Source organism: Phalacrocorax aristotelis, chromosome 3 (assembly GCF_949628215.1).
Source record: "Phalacrocorax aristotelis chromosome 3, bGulAri2.1, whole genome shotgun sequence".
In the NCBI taxonomy this organism is placed as follows: Eukaryota; Metazoa; Chordata; class Aves; order Suliformes; family Phalacrocoracidae; genus Phalacrocorax; species Phalacrocorax aristotelis.
This window is the reverse complement of record NC_134278.1, coordinates 18,752,460-18,769,604: the sequence shown is the minus strand read 5'-3', so window position 1 is coordinate 18,769,604 and position 17,145 is coordinate 18,752,460. Positions and strand designations below refer to the sequence as shown.

Genomic DNA, 17,145 nt, shown 5'->3' with positions numbered 1-17,145 from the left:
TAAAGTTTTGTGTTATGAATTGGAAATTAGGCAAAAAAATAACTATTTTGATTCTCATAGGGTATTTTGGTCTTTATAATGTTAGATACAATGATGTGCAGCTCTAAAGCAACAGCACATCAATGGTCACTGAATATATCTTCCTGTGTGGTGCCATCCTTGATGTACAAAGGTTAGTAATACAAATCACCTCGCAGAGTTTTAAATATTAGGCTATGCTTGGCAGCTTCAGAAAGGAAGTTGTTCCTTTATTAGCCATCTGTCTCTGAGGCTGAGGCAAAAACATAGGTATTCCTAATTTATATAGCAAGCTGATGGTAAAACCACTGCTGACTTGGGCTCCAGTTGATCCTTGTGAGAAAATGAAGCTGGGCCAAAACTCCTCAAAGTGGATGTGCTCCTGACCTTTGTCATGGGCACAGCAAACGACAGTAGGATTCTTGGATTACCAGGTGAAAGAAAGTCATCCAGACACCAGAAAGGACAATAGTGATGTGCAGAAAAAGGACAAAGCAGGGGTGCATGAGGAGTGTACACACAGAGGGAAAAATACGGGTGTAATGCTATGGGGAGCTAACCGGTTTCTTCTCACTGATCTTATGCTGTTTGGCAGCAATTGGGGCACACGATGCATCTTGACCTGCAGTTTAGATAACCTTATATACGGTTTTAAATATAGTTTTTATATATGTGATTTATACAGATAATTTATATAGCCTATATATAGTTTTTATATATAACACACTTGGCTTCTTTTTTGCAGTGCTTTGCTTTCCTTTGTCTATGGGAAATTACAAGTTATATGGTAGTTTTCATGGGCTTCCCTGTCTAACATTCATATATGGTAGTATATTGCAATCTCCTTTTAATTTACAAGTATAGGAAATTGTAAAATGAATGTTAAGGTATAGGTCTGTATAGCTAAGGAACCCAAACCACCTTAGTAGTGTCCTAGAGTGCCATCATATAATAATTGTTCTTTCCCTGCCCTGAGTCATTTGGCATACCGATAGTATGCATGCTGGACAGAAATCTAAGCTACTACAATTACCTGTTCACTAGTTGCAATGTAAACAGAGTAGCGTAAAAAACAGGGTAGCTTGCCTAATGATTGTTATGGTTCTGGACTGGGAAAGGAGTAGGAGCACACACATGGTTTGTTACTGTAGCTGGACTATTGACTAAAAATTTACACACTTGATCCCCTCTTCTTGCTGGCTAGGAAGGTCTTCATGATTCCAGGTGAAGATTATCAGAGTACAGAAATTAAATACAAAACTGAATGCAAAGGAAATGTTTCCTCTTATGACCTGCTTCATTCAGTAGAGTTATTTTTTGTGACATGCCAAGTCTTATATAGGTTTCATCATGTCAGACTATACACATAAACAGAAACGTACAGAACAACCACCATCAGTTTTGATAGGTTTAGAGTATCTCTAAGTGTGACTTATTTAAATAATATTTGGTTATTTAATTACTGAAATACAATGAGGTTTTTTTTAAAGAAAGAAACAGGTGGAAGTATTGCTTTGAATAAAAGTAACTTTCCATTGACATACATCCATTAAGAGAAGCATAAAGATGCTCCTCAGTGTATTGGTTTTGTAAGGGTCAATGTACAACAAGAAGGATATCTTGTGACATTAGGTACCTGATTTCAGCTCCTATATTCTCTGAGAAAAATTATGTACTACAGTTCATTTTGAAAGTTGTTTGGGGTGACTTACGCTCCCCCATTTTTCAGTCATCCTATACAGTGCTTTATTAACTTAATGAAAAGGCTATGAAGATACTTCCTTCCAGCATAGAATGAACATCAAGCTGCATAGAGAATGAGCAACAATTTATTTGTCATCATTTTGTATTTGTTTTGTAATGAATTTTTCATAGTATGTAACTGAGTAGCTAATTCTACTGTGTTGTTTTGCTTGCATGCTGGTGCATTTCTAGTCCTGTAGCCGATTTAAAATTTTCTGATACAAGTGGCACATTTTATGTCTGCTCTCAAGTGAATCCACTGCTACCCTCTCCTTCAAATTCTCTTTCAACCACTTTGTATAACTCCTCCACCCAGAAATCTCTGGAGTGAAGAAGTCTTGAGTGGACAGAGTGTTTTATCCTCTGCCTAATTTAAGTGATATTTCATGGCCTTGAGATAGCATCTGTGTTTCCAGAAAATGTAGCATAAGAAGTGCACTTTGGCTGGGCTGGTTTTGAGGAGGTAGGGACCAGTACCATATCAGGGGAAGGCCCTGGACACTGTTTGTGGCAAGGATGAACTGTGTCATTCCTTGGAAGATTTGAGGAAAGGGAAATAAATTAGATGGGCTTTGGCAATGGTCCCAAACAGGTTGAGGAAGAGAATTAACCACATTAATGATTAACGATGTCAAAGCTCATTCAGCTTGAAAAGTACTTTCAAGCTAGTGCTGGCACTAGCACTTGAAAAGTGCTAAGTGCTGGCATTAAAAATGTATGCATTTTATTTTAATCCACACTTGGTGTCTGCAAATGGAGGAGAAAAGGAAGAACCAACATTGCCATTATGGCAGCACTAATACCTCCCTACAGCTGAAATCAGAGTTTGCCAAGGCAGGTAACCTGGGGCCTGGTTCTTGCAGAGCTCTGCCTTCTGTGGTTGCTGCTAGTGGTTTTCTTGAATTGCTCCACCTGCAGAGCTCTAAGCAAAGGCTTGGAAACTGCCTGCAAGTCAAACCATCTAGTAAGTGAACAGTTGTCTTCATTAACTTCCTACTGATAAAGAGGAAGACAGAAACCATAATCTATCACATATGGATTTTTTTTTACACATGTAAAGCTTTTAAAGATATCGATTATCCAGTTTCTGGTTTTCTTTTCCAAAAAGAAAATAGTAGGAGACACAGGGAAGGGTAATCTGACAGAAATTATTTGTTGTGCTGTCAAGGTGGTGGCATGTTGCTGCCAGAAAAGCTGTCTACCCGAACAGGAGGTGAAGTTTTTGCTGTAATCAAGCTGCGAGAGGTAAAACCTACAATAAAATGTTAATATAGCTGATAAGGTCTCTGAAAGTAGCAGAATAGACATATAGAGAGGCAGAACAGAAAGAGAAGAGGTTGAGTGAGTAGACTCAAAGTCTGGACCTTAGCAGCTACAAGCCACATGCAAAGGGTTAGGCTGGAAATGTGCTTGTTGATGGGCCTGTTTGGTGGCATGGTTGCAGGGAAAGAAGTGGCTTTGTGCTCTGACCCACAGTTAGGCACACTGGACTCAGCGAGGGCGATGCAGCTCTCTCCCTTCCTAGGCTGATGGTGAATCGGAGGCTGCATACCTTTTGCAAGTTCTACCTCAAGTTAGTACTTGAAGCCCCTGTTTTGCCAGCTTGCTGCAGGGTATGTAATCCTTGCCTCCCACCCAGCTGTATGCTAGGCTTGTTTTGTGTCTTCACTTTGGTCTAGGCTCACTCTATATTCACAAATCTAGTAGCAGAGAGTTAAGGACCTACTTTCTGTAATTGTCTTCACTTAGCTACTGCCAGCTGACCTCACAAGCAGGGTGAGAACACCACAGGGTGACCCATCTGCTGGAAAACAGACACTTGTTTGCTCTTTCTGTGTAGTGTCAAGCTGGTAGAAGTTGTGCAGTATCCGCAGAGAGCAGGGTATCTCCCTCTCTGTCTCCATTGCTCCCCTTGCCTCCCCAGCAGACACCTATGCAGTAGCTCTCACCTTGATGTGGGAAGTGTGGGGGTGGAGGGGGGTGGTTGGTCTTCAAGAATAACTAGGTTTGGTCTTAATTTGTGCTTAGTCTAAAATATCCCCCTTTCTTCTCTGTTTTGTTGACAGTTGTGCTGTGCATGACTGTGTTAGATGCTACGTTTTCAATTATGACTTGGGTAAAATGCTGTGGTTGCTAGGGGAGAAAAGTATTAGTATTACCGACATTTATTATTCGGTCCCCATGGAAACTGTAGTTCTTCTGGGAGTCCTAATTCTCATATTTTTCCTTCCTATGGGAAAGATAAACCTTTAGCCATTAAGTTCAGATAGTTATTTTCTAGAAATAGAAGGCAAGATACACCAATCCCTTTTGCTCTCTAGGATGCTTGACAGATGTCTGTCTATGTGTAGTTACTGCTTACTAAGCTGTGTTGTGGTTTCCAGTCACATAAAGATTTTTGGAGTGTGGTTAATCTAATTTTAGCTTAGTGGTGTTTTTTTTTTTTTCCTCCCTTCCTAGCTGCCTGTTTAATTTGCCCTTTCCCCCCTTATTGTTATTTTTAATTTGTTGTGTATTTTAAATTGAGAAAGAGTTATTTGATGGGGAAATCAGCCTGCTGTTTTCTATTTAAAGGTATAACCATGGCAAAAGCTGTGAGCATGGCCAAGTTGTAAAAGGGACAGAGTAGTATCTGTTTTTTCAAAGAAGTTTCAGTTCTTCAGATTTTCAGAGGAAAGCTGTTAGCATACTGAGTGATTTATTCTGGGTGGGATAGTTAATTCAGTGTTTGGCTCTCTTACAGTGCCTAAAGCAGTATGTGGAACTGTTGATCAAAGAAGGTCTAGAAACAGCAATCAGCTGCCCTGATGCTGCCTGCCCAAAGCGAGGTCATCTGCAAGAAAATGAGGTACAATTTTACTGCAAATAGGTTTTGGTTTTTTTTTTCGTTTCTTCCCAGGATGTTTAAAAGTGTCTTGCTCTGTGTGTTACAGCTGCCATTGTTGCCAACATATGTTTTTAATAATTTTCTAAAGGTCAAATATTTTGTCTTCATTTGTTGAAGATGCCTTAGATTATTGCTGTTCCTAATTGGAAATATTTCTTTTCCTTTTCCTTCCTTCAACAGATTGAATGCATGGTTGCATCAGAAATCATGCAAAGGTATAAGAAGCTCCAGTTTGAAAGAGGTAATGCATGTAACACTACCCATTTCAAGGCTGTGAGACAGTATCACTCCAGAGCGATCCCGTTAATCAGAATCTGTCTCTGCACATGTTCATGCAGTAGCATTGTACATTAATTGTTTGGTCATCACAAAAAAAACCAAACCAAGCAAACAAAAAACGCCCCAAAATCCCCAGAAAATCAAAAAAGCAAAAAACATTGTTTCTGTTCTTCCCTGCGTGATTCCCAGAATTGCAACATTCTGGGAATAAACTAAGGAAAGAAAATTGCTATGTATTATATTGCTCTATAACTAAGGGAGGGAGTGACTTCAATTTCGAGCTTTGCTGTTTGAGTTGACTACCAGTACTCTAGGGGCTGGGGAGGCAGACTGACCCTTTTTATGGAGCCACCGTTGTCTCCTGTGTTGGCATCTGGTGCAGAATTACTAGATGGTTCTATGTGTAATGATAACATGAACCTTGTTAATTTTTATGAGGGTATAAGCTGACAGGGTGCCTGTGGGGATGTGGAACTGTGTGGCCATAGAGAACTTACAGTAAGGTATTGCTGAGGGCAGGACCCAGCCTAGAAACCACTGAAGTCATTGGTAGGTTTTTATTGACTTCAGGGGGCTTTGAAACATGGAATGACTTACCAGTAAGCAGCCTCCAAGAAAGGGATGAAACTCTATAACAGTTTATGTTATTGTTAATCATGTGGTTACATTAGGGTAGAGACCAACTTGAAATAGAGTCCTGCTGGGCAAGGCACTGTAAAAACATTTCTGATGGGTTATACCTCCATAGTATATGCTGTATTTAACTGCAAGTACAACTGAAGAAAAAATACATCATCTCATTCTCAGACCAAGTTTAGTTCAGTGAATGAAAGTGGGCAATTAATTCAAACTCGGAAACTCACTTTAGTTTGGTGCCTGTTTGCAAAGCAGGCCAGATTTATGTCTGAGTGGGTAACATAGATTAAAAGGCTTCTTTTGAAAATGTGTGTCTTCAAATGCCGTGCCAGTCAACCTCAGCTGGAATACATTGTTATGGAAGGCTGGTCTTGTAACTGCCTTTGAATTTTGTTCTTTTGTGCGCCTTTACAGAAGTGCTTTTGGATCCGTGTCGGACTTGGTGTCCATCCTCTACTTGCCAGGCAGTTTGCCAGCTCCAGGAACCAAGCCCACAGGACCCCCAGCTGGTCCAATGCAAAGCCTGTGACATTGAGTTCTGCTCTGCTTGCAAATCTAATTGGCATCCAGGTCAAGGCTGTCAAGAGAACATGCCAATCTCTTTTCTTCCAGGAGAAACAAGGTAAAGTATTGCAGAATATCAAGTATTTAGAAACAAATCACTCAATTTTGAACAAACCAGAATATGAATAGTAAAAAAGTGCTTTCCTGATATTATATTTTAAAGCTGTTCCTTTCACTTAGTAATTCCTGTTTCTTTAATGCTGTATTCCAAAACTGGATAGCTCTTGGCAGCCTCACTCCTTGCCACCATTCCTGGCAAAGCACAGAGGAGCTGCTTGAGCCTCTAGCAAGCCACTCTTTCGCCCCAGTGGGAAAAATATAATATCCAGGCAGCTCATGAGCATAAGGGTTGGTAACATCATGCCAGACAGTAATTTTTTAGGCTACCTTGTCAGTCATCCCAACTGCCACACATTTGGCCAATGATCTTAAGTTCTGCTTCAAGGTGTTTCCACCAGCATCCTGCAGCCAGTGAATAAGAAAGGCTGTTGTGCATGTGTCCTACTTAATGTTTGGGCTTTTTCAAAGATTGTATAGCAGTTCAAGGTATCATCAAAGCACTGGCCAGCCTTGGACTTAGCTATTCATAACTTGTCTTTTTTCAAGCTTTGCTGTAACAGATGACTAGCTAGGATGCTGTTATGAGTTCCTGGTCAAATACAGTAACTTTTGCACATGCTTTTTATGTGTGCTTGACCAGAACTGAAGCTCACTAAACTTCATAGCAAGATAAAAACCCTTACTTATTTTCCTTAGTGTTTTGGTTGCTTTTAGTTTTTATTTCATGCTTCATTTTTCACTCCGTTACGGTTTGTTTCTTAATGATTTTGGAGCATGATGTGCTGGTAGCAGTCTGTGCTACAATGCATTTGGAGTTTCACATACTGTTTATGGATTCAAATTTTTTTTCTGTATTATGATTGCCCCTAGTGTGACTGGTGAGTGTATGCCTTTTCATCCTGCTGTTGGGCAAATCAATCAATCAATCAGTCAATCAATCAATCAGTTAAGGGTCAGTCCTGTTTTCCAGCAAACTGTTGATTCGCCATCAGTCATTCTTTTATCTCCCACTGGCAGTGGCTACAGGAAGTGTAATTCATTAAGGTACATTTCAGTTGTTGGTGTGCATAAAACTTTCATATGGTTGGTAGAAAGCTACCTGAGGGAGATAAAGGTTCTTCTAGTGTTTCCACATTCCTCTGTTGTGCTTACTATATGAGGGGGCATCCTATGGTTTTGCACATTGATGCAAGACAAGAAGAGGCAATGCTGACCCTAACTCATGAACCATGACATGTTAGGACAGTGTTAGAGACAGAGATCAACTCTGAAAGAATGGCATGCCCCCAAAACCTCATGGTTCCTGATTGGGAAGGAAATTCCTAGGGAAGACCCTTAAGGAGGACAGAGACAAGCAATCTCTCCCTGGTGCCCCAGTCTGAAGAAATGTCGTCTAGGATTGTTGTGCCATCAAGCAATTGCTTCCTCTTCTTCTCTGAGAAAGAAGAAAGGAAGAAAAAGGATGATGGTCTAGATGTTTGTTGTGACTTATCCCCCACTGGCAACTAAGCCCCACACAGCAGCTCTCTCACTCCCCCACAGTGGGATGGGGGAGAGAATCAGAAGGGTAAAAGTGAGAAAACTCGTGGGCTGAGATAAAGACAGTTTAATAGGTAAAGCAAAAGCTGCACATGCAAGCAAAGCTAAACAAGGAATTAATTCACTACTTCCCATGGGCAGGCAGGTGCTCAGCCATCCCCAGGGAAGCAGGGCTCCATCACCCGTAATGGTGACTTGGGAAGATAAATGCATCACTCTGAACATCCCCCCCTTCCTTCAACTTACTCCAGCTTTATAGGCTGAGCATGATGCCGTATGGTGTGGGATATCCCTGTGGTCAGTTGGGGTCAGTTGTTCTGGCTGTGTCCCCTCCCATCCTCTTGTGCACCCCCAGCATCCTCGCTGGTGGGGTGGGGTGAGAGGCAGAAAAGGCCTTGGCTCTGTGTAAGCACTGCTCAGCAGGAACAAAAACATCCCTGTGTTATCAACACTGTTTCCAGCACAAATCCAAAGCACAGCCCCCTGCTAGCTACTAGGAAGAAAATTAACTTTATCCCAGCCAAAACCAGCACTCCATATGACGTCATGCTCAGCATATAAAGCTGGGGAAAGAAGAAGGAAAGGGCGGACGTTCAGAGTGATAGTGTTTATCTTCCCAAGTCACCATTACGGGTGATGGAGCCCTGCTTCCCTGGGGATGGCTGAACACCTGCCTGCCCATGGGAAGTGGTGAATGAATTCATTTTTTCGCTTTGCTTCCACGCGCAGCTTTTGCTTTACCTATTAAACTGTCTTTATCTCAGCCCATGAGTCTTCTCACTTTTACCCTTCTGATTCTCTCCCCCATCCTACTGTGGGGGAGTGAGTGAGTCGTCGTGTGGTGCTTAGCTGCCAGCTGGGGTGAAACCACAACAACATACAAAGCATTTAGGTGTGAATTAGCTGCTGCTTCTCTGATATATTCCAGGAGAAAACTGTATAATAACTATTAGTATCACTAGATAACACAAACAGTTAGTTAAATAGGTGGTAGAGAAAATGTCCTGACTCTTACATGGGCATCAGTTAAATATGTGGATCTCTACTAATTTATCTTTTTTTTTTTTTTTCTTAATAAAAATGTAGGCTTATCATCTTAGCATATTTTTTAGTTATTCTCTTCTTCATGGCCACACATCTTATTAATTTATCATTCTCTCCCACAGTTCAGTTTTTAAAATGGAAGATGATGATGCTCCAATCAAACGCTGTCCAAAGTGTAAAGTTTACATTGAACGAGATGAAGGCTGTGCCCAAATGATGTGTAAGAACTGCAAACATGCCTTTTGCTGGTACTGTCTGGAATCTCTTGATGTAAGTACATGCCATGCACTCTGATTTTAAGAAGCTTTGGAGTTCATTGCTTTGCCATTCAGCTGTCTCATTAGTGAATTAAATAGTAGCTCACTAGCTTCTGCCCAGGTTGGTGGACTGCTACCACCAGAGCTGACACTGGTAATTTGATAGGATTTGTATGCTCTGTTTTATGTTTTCTGACCTTTATGATCTTAGCATTTTGCCTATGCGAGTCAGGAAATAATCATTATAAAGTAAAATTTCATGGAAGTGTTGTCTGCAGTCTTTACATGATAACTAACATGGGTTTGGGGTTTTTCTTTGGTTTTTTTTTTAAATAATACTTCATTTAGTACTGACTTTTCAATGTTCCTCTTCTTGAAGGAATTACAGGATGAGTATAGCAATGTTCTCAGTCTGTGAAAGTTTATGAGATAAATTTTAGATTTGATGCATCACCATGCAGGATTCTAGCAGTCAGATTTGTTTATCATTCATTGTATTCTGTGGGACAAGAAATAGACCTGACATACGAAAAAGAAAACGATGTTCTAACACCAGGAATTTGTCAGTCTATAAGCTGCTGCTGTCATGTTTATGTTTTTTTAAAATCAGCCTGTTATCATGCCCAAGGATCACAGTGTGTACAACATCTGTTTCCATGTCATCTGTTTTATTTTATAGCATTGTTAACAATAGCAAAGGAAATGTTTTAAGCTCCCGAAAGCTACTCTGACTATTCAAATCCTGTGGTTGTCCCACTTGAATGCGTTACCAACAGTCCTTAAGTTACTGGCTTCTCACATGCTCAGTTAAAAAGCAGTCTTCCCTTGGTACTAGGCTTGATATCTTGGCTGGTTTGCCAAAGGATGGCAGACAGATAGGGGCATCATTTATGAAAAATCTGTATTGTCCTTTTATTCTTCAACTAATAAAAGGAACCAAGTTTGGGAAGTCTCTGGTACAAGTATTCATTTTCCTTTGCTCATTCTGTATGTGTGTAAAATATATGCAGTGGGCAGCTTATAGAATCATAGAATCATAGAATCGCTAAGGTTGGAAAAGACCCTTAAGATCATTGAGTCCAACCACTAACCTATCACTGCCAAGTCCATCACTAAACCATATCCTCAAGCACCACGTCTACCGTTCTTTTAAATACCTCCAGGGATGGAGACTCAACCACCTCCCTGGGCAGCCTCTTCCAATGCCTGACAGCCCTTTCCGTGAAGAAGTTTTTCCTAATATCCAACCTAAACTTCCCCTGGTGCAGCTTGAGGCCGTTTCCTCTCGTCCTATCTCTTGTTACTAGGGAGAAGAGTCCGACCCCCACCTTGCTACAACCTCCTTTCAGGTAGCTGTAGAGAGCGATAAGGTCTCCCCTCAGCCTCCTCTTCTCCAAACTAAACAACCCCAATTCCCTCAGCCGCTCCTTGGATCCTCTTGCTAAACTCCTACTAGCAATTAAATATATAGGTTGAGAGCCTTTGGAAGAAGAATTCATTACAGATGTATAACACTTGCTAAACAAACCTGTTTGTTTACAATTAAGTTTTTTCACTAAGCGTTTTGGAAAGGTTCGACCTTGCTGTACCCGCCTCACTAAGCTTTTATTTTCTAAAATATCTGCTTATAAGTTCTCAGAAGATAGTATTCTATAACTTGAAGAACAGTTTGTACTTCTGTTTATTACTTACCTTTTAATTTAATATTTTGTAGGATGATTTTCTCCTTATACATTATGACAAAGGACCTTGTCGAAATAAGCTGGGACACTCCAGGGCATCTGTTATCTGGCACAGAACACAGGTAAAGTTCAGATATTTAAAGGCTCTGTACAGGTCTACTACTGTCATAGTGCCTTCCTTGGCTGTACTTATTTTAACACCTTAGGGAAAAATTCCGTGCCAAATGGTAACAAATTTTCATATCAGATTTAATGAGGGCAGTAGCTTGGAGAGGAACAAGTAGCTCTCCCAGAGAGGACACTGCTTGGCAGAAAGCCACTGCAAACTAGGAAGGGTGTGTTTGCAGAGCCAGTTAAGTGACAAGGTATGCTCTCAGTAAACAGGGAGGACAAACTAGGTTGCCACCATCTAGACTATTAACAGGGAAGCTCATCCTGCAAGGGTTCTTCGGCTCCAGATCCAGAACTGGAAAAGAATTAGCCTGAGTATGCTCAGTATCTTGCTATGGACTTCAGTTAACCCATTCATGTAGGTTGGACAGAAGGCAACCCAGTGACCTTATCAGTAGTTCCAAACACAGCTTCAAACTGGCAATTACAAAGAGTGAGGGGATACCTCTTGTAGTCTAGATCCAGTCTTGCTGGACCCAGCATGGATGCTGGTAATGGAAGTGCTCTCTGCACTACTTTGATGCATCCAAAATAAATGCCAATGTGTGACTTAGTCCATTCTACTGCCTTTACAGTCACTTCAGAGACACAGAGGCATCTGGGTATCTGTCTCATCTCTTCCTAAATTAACTATGTGCCAGTAAATATCTACCTCAGCTTGAGATGAAGTGCTTTTCATGATGGGCAGATTTCTTTCCATTTGAACATAAGCCCCAAGTCTAGAGAATAAACCCCAAGTCTGGACAAACAGCTAAACTGAAATAAAAGGAGAAAGATCACACCCCTCCCCCTCCACATACACCCCTCGGTGCCTGAGCTGTAGACTGGGTTTTGCTTGGCTTAGCTAATGGTATCTTAGGAAGTGTGTGGGTACATAAGCTTTCTTGATATACCTGTAATATAAGGTCATTAATCTGGTATTTGGAATCTGTTCTGAGCCACAGCAGTTAGTGCAAATATCTTTGATAAACAGTATGTTTGGTGTTCTGATCATTGTTGAGAAAGTAAGTGATAATTCTCCACCAATCAGGATATAATTCTCCTAAACCTACTAAATCCAAATCAACATTGCAATTATTTCCTTATGTTAAGTTCCTTTCAATATTTATCCAAGGCAAATTGAGGTGAGCCTTTGGTTTGTTGTTTGTGGATTTAAAAAAAAACACTTGCTTTGGCCAGAGGGAATGGCTTGGTGCTGAGTAGGACATCAACTTCTTCGGAAGCAACAGAACCAAGTAGAAAATGAGTAAGTAACACTCAGTAGTTTTTTTTTTTTAAAGAATAAACAAGCAAAACCCCCACAAAACAAAAAACAAACCCAAAATAAACAAACAATAAAACCCTAAACAAAATGAAACTTAATGAATTCTTTGATGTCGTATTGAGGCTGAAAAGAAGGTGTAAATAGATATCTCTTAAAAAGTGCCAGTAATGAATCTGGTCCACTGAATTGCTAACTTCCAGCTTGTCTCTGGCCAGTGCACTCTTAGTCTGGGCTGCAGAATGCTGGGCAAGGGTGTGCTGTCTCCAAAGAGCCAGTATGGCAATAATTGCAGCTCATGGTTTTTAAAGGAGATGAGAATTTAGCTTTGGTTTACATCTGTAGTAAATGCAATGATTAGTAAATGGAAGTTGCATCAGATCGTCAGCATCTCCCAAAAAAAAGAGTAATGAAATGTGTACACCTGTGAAGCTGTAAAAGAAATTGCTCTTGCCAAGAAATAAAGTTCTTAGGGCAAGGAAATTTGAGTTCCTTATCCCTGGACAGCTGAAATCCAAGATTGAGGGAATTTGGCATAGTAGGAGGCAGTCTGAAGGTGGTGACTGCTGTCCCACAGCGCCATCTCCTGCCAGCAGCCTTTCCTCTCAGCCCCTCCGTTGAAAATCCCTGGATAGTGGAATTGCAAAAAGAAATGCATAGTAATCAGAACAACAAATTGTCCGTGGCCGACAAAAGTACCGGTAAATCATCCCATCCATACCATGCCTAATTAAATATTTGCCAGCTAATTGAAGCAGCTTATCTAGCCCTGGCTAGAAGAATTCTTAATGAGTACTGCATTCTAATTTCTTTTTGCCTTCTGTTGTGAGGCTTTTCTAGCAGATTAGCATTCCACTCCTGCCTTCATCATTCAAAATTATTCACAGATGCTCTCCTATGAATAAATCTAAATTATTTTTTCAAATAATTTGCGGGCATAGTGTTGCAGCATTACTCTTACAGTTGCTTATTGCAAATGGGAAACTTCCTCAGGCAATGAACCTCAACTAGAACGTTTTTTTAATAATTTCCCAAATTTAAACTCTGTAGAAACTAATATAGTTTGGCACACTGACCGGATGGGTAGGTCTGTGGTCCTCTGCCCGTGCTGGGCAGAGGGTGATCATAAATGTCAATGAAAAAAATGCTTTTAGGTAGAGTTTAGTCAAGTGTCCTGAAGCAGCAGGATGGGCTCAGGTCTGACTGCAAAAAGCCACTTGGCATATGCAAAGTCCTCCTATAGTCTCTACTGTTTGTAATCTGTGGCTGAGATTCCCAAGCTTGTGTTCCTGCTGGTGGGAAGTTTGTGGAAATCTTCCCAGATTCTCCATGAATAACACCAGAACTTTGATTCTTTTTGGAGTTTCCTCCAGCAAAAAGGGGAACATCTGAAAGTGGGAGTTTCTAACTCTCTTATAGTATTGAAACTGATACGTTTTTCATGATCAAACCTAAATATTAAATATCTAGCCAGTTGCTTCACCAGTTCTTTGAGATACAGCAAAACTCAAAAAGGCAAATAACCATCTGCATCACTTTGATGGAACTGAGTTGTGTGGCATGGTTCTGACCCAAGCAATGAAACATGAACATTCGCTCTCTGATTTCACTCATGTTTACTGATCGCAGGAGCTGACTGTAGGGGAAAGTCCTTGCTCTGGTAAGATCAATGACATTTGCTGAGATCCCTTTGAAGTACACTGATGCACTGGCATCAGTAGAATCTAGACAGTTTTTATCCTTACTGCAATGCTATTCCTTTCTTTTACAGGTGGTAGGAATTTTCGCAGGATTTGGTCTTCTACTTTTGGTGGCTTCCCCCTTCCTTCTACTTGCTACACCATTTGTTCTGTGCTGCAAGTGCAAATGTAATAAAGGAGATGACGACCCTCTACCTACCTAGACTGAGAGAAGATTGGACTCATCACAACATGTGTTATGATTTTATTGTTGCTGTTGATGTTTCCCTCTTGCACTTACATTGCTGTAGCCTTACTTGCCCCGTTCTGCTTTTCATTGACACACAGTCTTGGCTCCAGGAACTGTTGCATAGATAATTGATAATAGACAAGGAGTGTAATGGAAGGCAAGTTTGGTGCTAAAGGGAGAGCATGGACCCAGGTAGCTATCTGAAATGAAGAGGTGATACTTCTAAAAGTAATTCTGATGCCCTGCTGGTGGACTGGGAACTGTGCTGAATCACATCAGCAAAACAAGCTAGAAATGCATACACATCTAAACTTCCTGCATATCTGTTCACTTCAAAATTTGGTGTCTTATTCCTGTATATATTTAAGTTGCCTATCATTTAAATCAGATAGTCAACTTAGTGTGACTTTAACATGTTTATTACACATTTGTTTTTATTAAATCCATCACAACGTCCTTTTTAGTACCTTTTTTCCAGTATAAGAAAATCAATAAGGTGCATATAGGCCATCCTATGCCTTTCTTTAAATTTGCGGAGGGTTAGAAGGACAAAGTTGGTCCTGTTGCCTTCTGGGAATTTTTTGAAGTCTTATAAGAAATTTGTTTGATCGAAAGCTACATTTTAAAAATTAATCAATGAAGCTGTAAGGGTGAGTGTTGACATAAACCTGCCATCTAATCAAGGTTCTTTTAAAAATGCATTGATGGTATTGATTACCGCTGGACCACTAGTGTTTTTCTGAACTGTTATTTTTTGCTGTTGTTTAGGATTCTGCTACACTTACAGGGCTACGTAACTTCTAATCCAGGTATCTTAATCTTTTTATATAGATATATATATAAAATCCTATTTAAACCAAATGTGTAAATAGCTGTGCTCTTGAAATATTTTGGAAGTTCAAGATAGCTTGCTTCTGTCTTTAGGGCAATTATTAAAGAATACAGGACTAACTTTACTATTTAGCAGACTCTTCGGTTATCAATGAATCTTTCCTTTTAAGTATAAAAATACATCAGGATTATCCCTGTAGTTAATAATAAAAATGCCTGGGATATTTGTGGAAGTTGTACTTTACATTTAAACTACTTAGCCCATTTTCAGAGTTGATATCATATGATGTATGGTGTATGCTGTTAATAACAATGCTGTGATGAAACAAGTTTTTCTTTGAGAAGTAATCACTTGATTTGATAGTTTTACGGAATTCACAGTGCTGTTTCTCCAGGGTAGTAAAGCATGCTAGTCAACATGCTATTAATCATTGTAGTTTCTCTTTAAAAATATTTTATTGAAAACCATTTTGTTCTGATTTTAAAGCATACAAGAATTTGACTAATAACTCCTTGCCATGAAATATGGAGCATCTGAAACAACGTGTATGTCTGTGTGTAGTACTGAAGGAAAACATTCTGTTGAATGGCTTGTGGACTGACGTTTGACTGCGGTTTTTTCATCATCATTTATTTCTTTGTATTACCAATGTACAAGGGTGGATGAATATGTTGAAGCCAGAATAACTTTGCACTCAAAATATAAGACCCTTAAATACAACTGCTTCTGGCTGCTGTCACTGGCTGGGAATATGTTTTCATAACTCAAGCATAAGGAAATGACTCCTTTCTTTATTATCTTTCATTTTATACTGTCCATTTGTTAAATAAAAAGACTGTAGGGTACAATTTTGGAAAGGGCCACTGTCTTTTTATAAAAATACTCTTGAATTTCTTCTCCTCCCCCTTCTTCCAGGTTTAATAGTTTCCAAAATCAAACTGTATCTAACTACAGGTTTTAGCTCCAGGAACTGGAGGTTATCTGCAATTCAAGCCAAATTATTTGGCTTGATTTTAATGAGTTCAGCCATTATAACATTAAAAAAAAGGATAGCTGGTTTCCAGCCAGTCTGAACTCCTTGTGATATCTTCAGATTATTTATGGCAATGCACAATTCAGAACTTCACTCATAATATCTGTTTTTGTTATCACAGAATTTTTAGTATTTTAGGTATCTTTGTTATTAAAAATTCCTTACTTGTTCAAAAATGCCTGTAGGGGAGTCTGGATAGTGCATTCAATCACCATTTGCCGGTCCCTGGTGGGGTGTGAAGCGCTGCTGGGTTCAGTAGGCAGTGAAGTGATTGTCTCACTCCAGCTCTGGCAGCAACTCAGTCCGTCTCCCCAGAGGTACCCTAAGCCGAGCACCTGGCTCGCCCTGAGCCATAGCTTCAGTGTGCAGGAGTAATGGAAACCCTTCTGCGAAGGACAGCTTCCTCCAGGTAAGCTTAAACTATGACCTTATATCCTTGGCCCTTTAATTCTATTTAACTGGAGAAAACAATGGGACAAAAGGACATCAAGATTTCATGGGTTGTCCATTTTCTAATTGGGAGCACTACAGGATTTTGCTGTATGTGGCAGTGGTTCTAATGGCCAGTTCTACTACTGGGATGACAGTAAACAGCAGAGGTGCAGTGGCCTGTTAACAGTACCAGACTGTCCTGGTATGAGGTTTATTTTCTCTGTGCCTTTCTTAGAGATGGCTTTTATGTGGCAATATAGTGAAGCTTGAGTTTTCCACAGTTGTGTGACCAGTTATTAATCAATGTCAAAAGAAATGTATTTCCAGACTGAAGAAGAAAAAAAAAAAAAGTCCTTTACAAATACAGACATTTTAAAATGACAGTTTATAATTAATGCTCACAGGTAATATTATATACAATCAGAACTGTGTACTCTGTCAGTATATCTTATCTGTGTCTCCGATCTCAACATACTTGAATTGTTGCTAGAGATTTTTATGACATAGCTCTTCTTTCACATCCTGGCTGTTGGGATAGACTATATGCCTACATGTATTTACCAAATACCTAATCCTTTCAGGTTTACTAAATGTCATTCCATTCTTCTTGGGCACTTTTTTGGCACTGTTTTTTTCTATTTTTTTAAATGCTGTTTTGTTTCCAAAGTAGCAACTTCTGGTTGAAGATATATTGAGTCTGGAGTGGTTTTATGTTGCAGCTTATGTTGATAGTGTGACATTTAATACCCTGAAATTGAACTGTAAATAAATTATTTTA

General features: G+C 39.9%; 1 protein-coding gene across 6 annotated transcripts in view; it reads left to right on the top strand.

The window, feature by feature from the left end:
- The window catches only part of RNF144A (ring finger protein 144A), a 68,236-nt gene extending 51,449 nt beyond the window's left edge, over positions 1-16,787 (top strand). For 5 of the 6 annotated variants that reach the window (XM_075086877.1, XM_075086875.1, XM_075086872.1 and 2 more), the window contains 6 exons: positions 4,505-4,609; positions 4,829-4,889; positions 5,978-6,185; positions 8,893-9,040; positions 10,742-10,831; positions 13,913-16,787. In XM_075086877.1, coding sequence (XP_074942978.1) covers positions 4,505-4,609; positions 4,829-4,889; positions 5,978-6,185; positions 8,893-9,040; positions 10,742-10,831; positions 13,913-14,044 — 744 coding nt within the window. In that variant the 3' untranslated portion in view covers positions 14,045-16,787. Of the gene's footprint in view, positions 1-4,504; positions 4,610-4,828; positions 4,890-5,977; positions 6,186-8,892; positions 9,041-10,741; positions 10,832-13,770; positions 13,802-13,912 lie in introns of all 6 variants that reach the window. The other variant, XM_075086876.1, reaches the window with a different exon arrangement.
- The last annotated feature ends 358 nt before the right edge of the window (positions 16,788-17,145 follow it).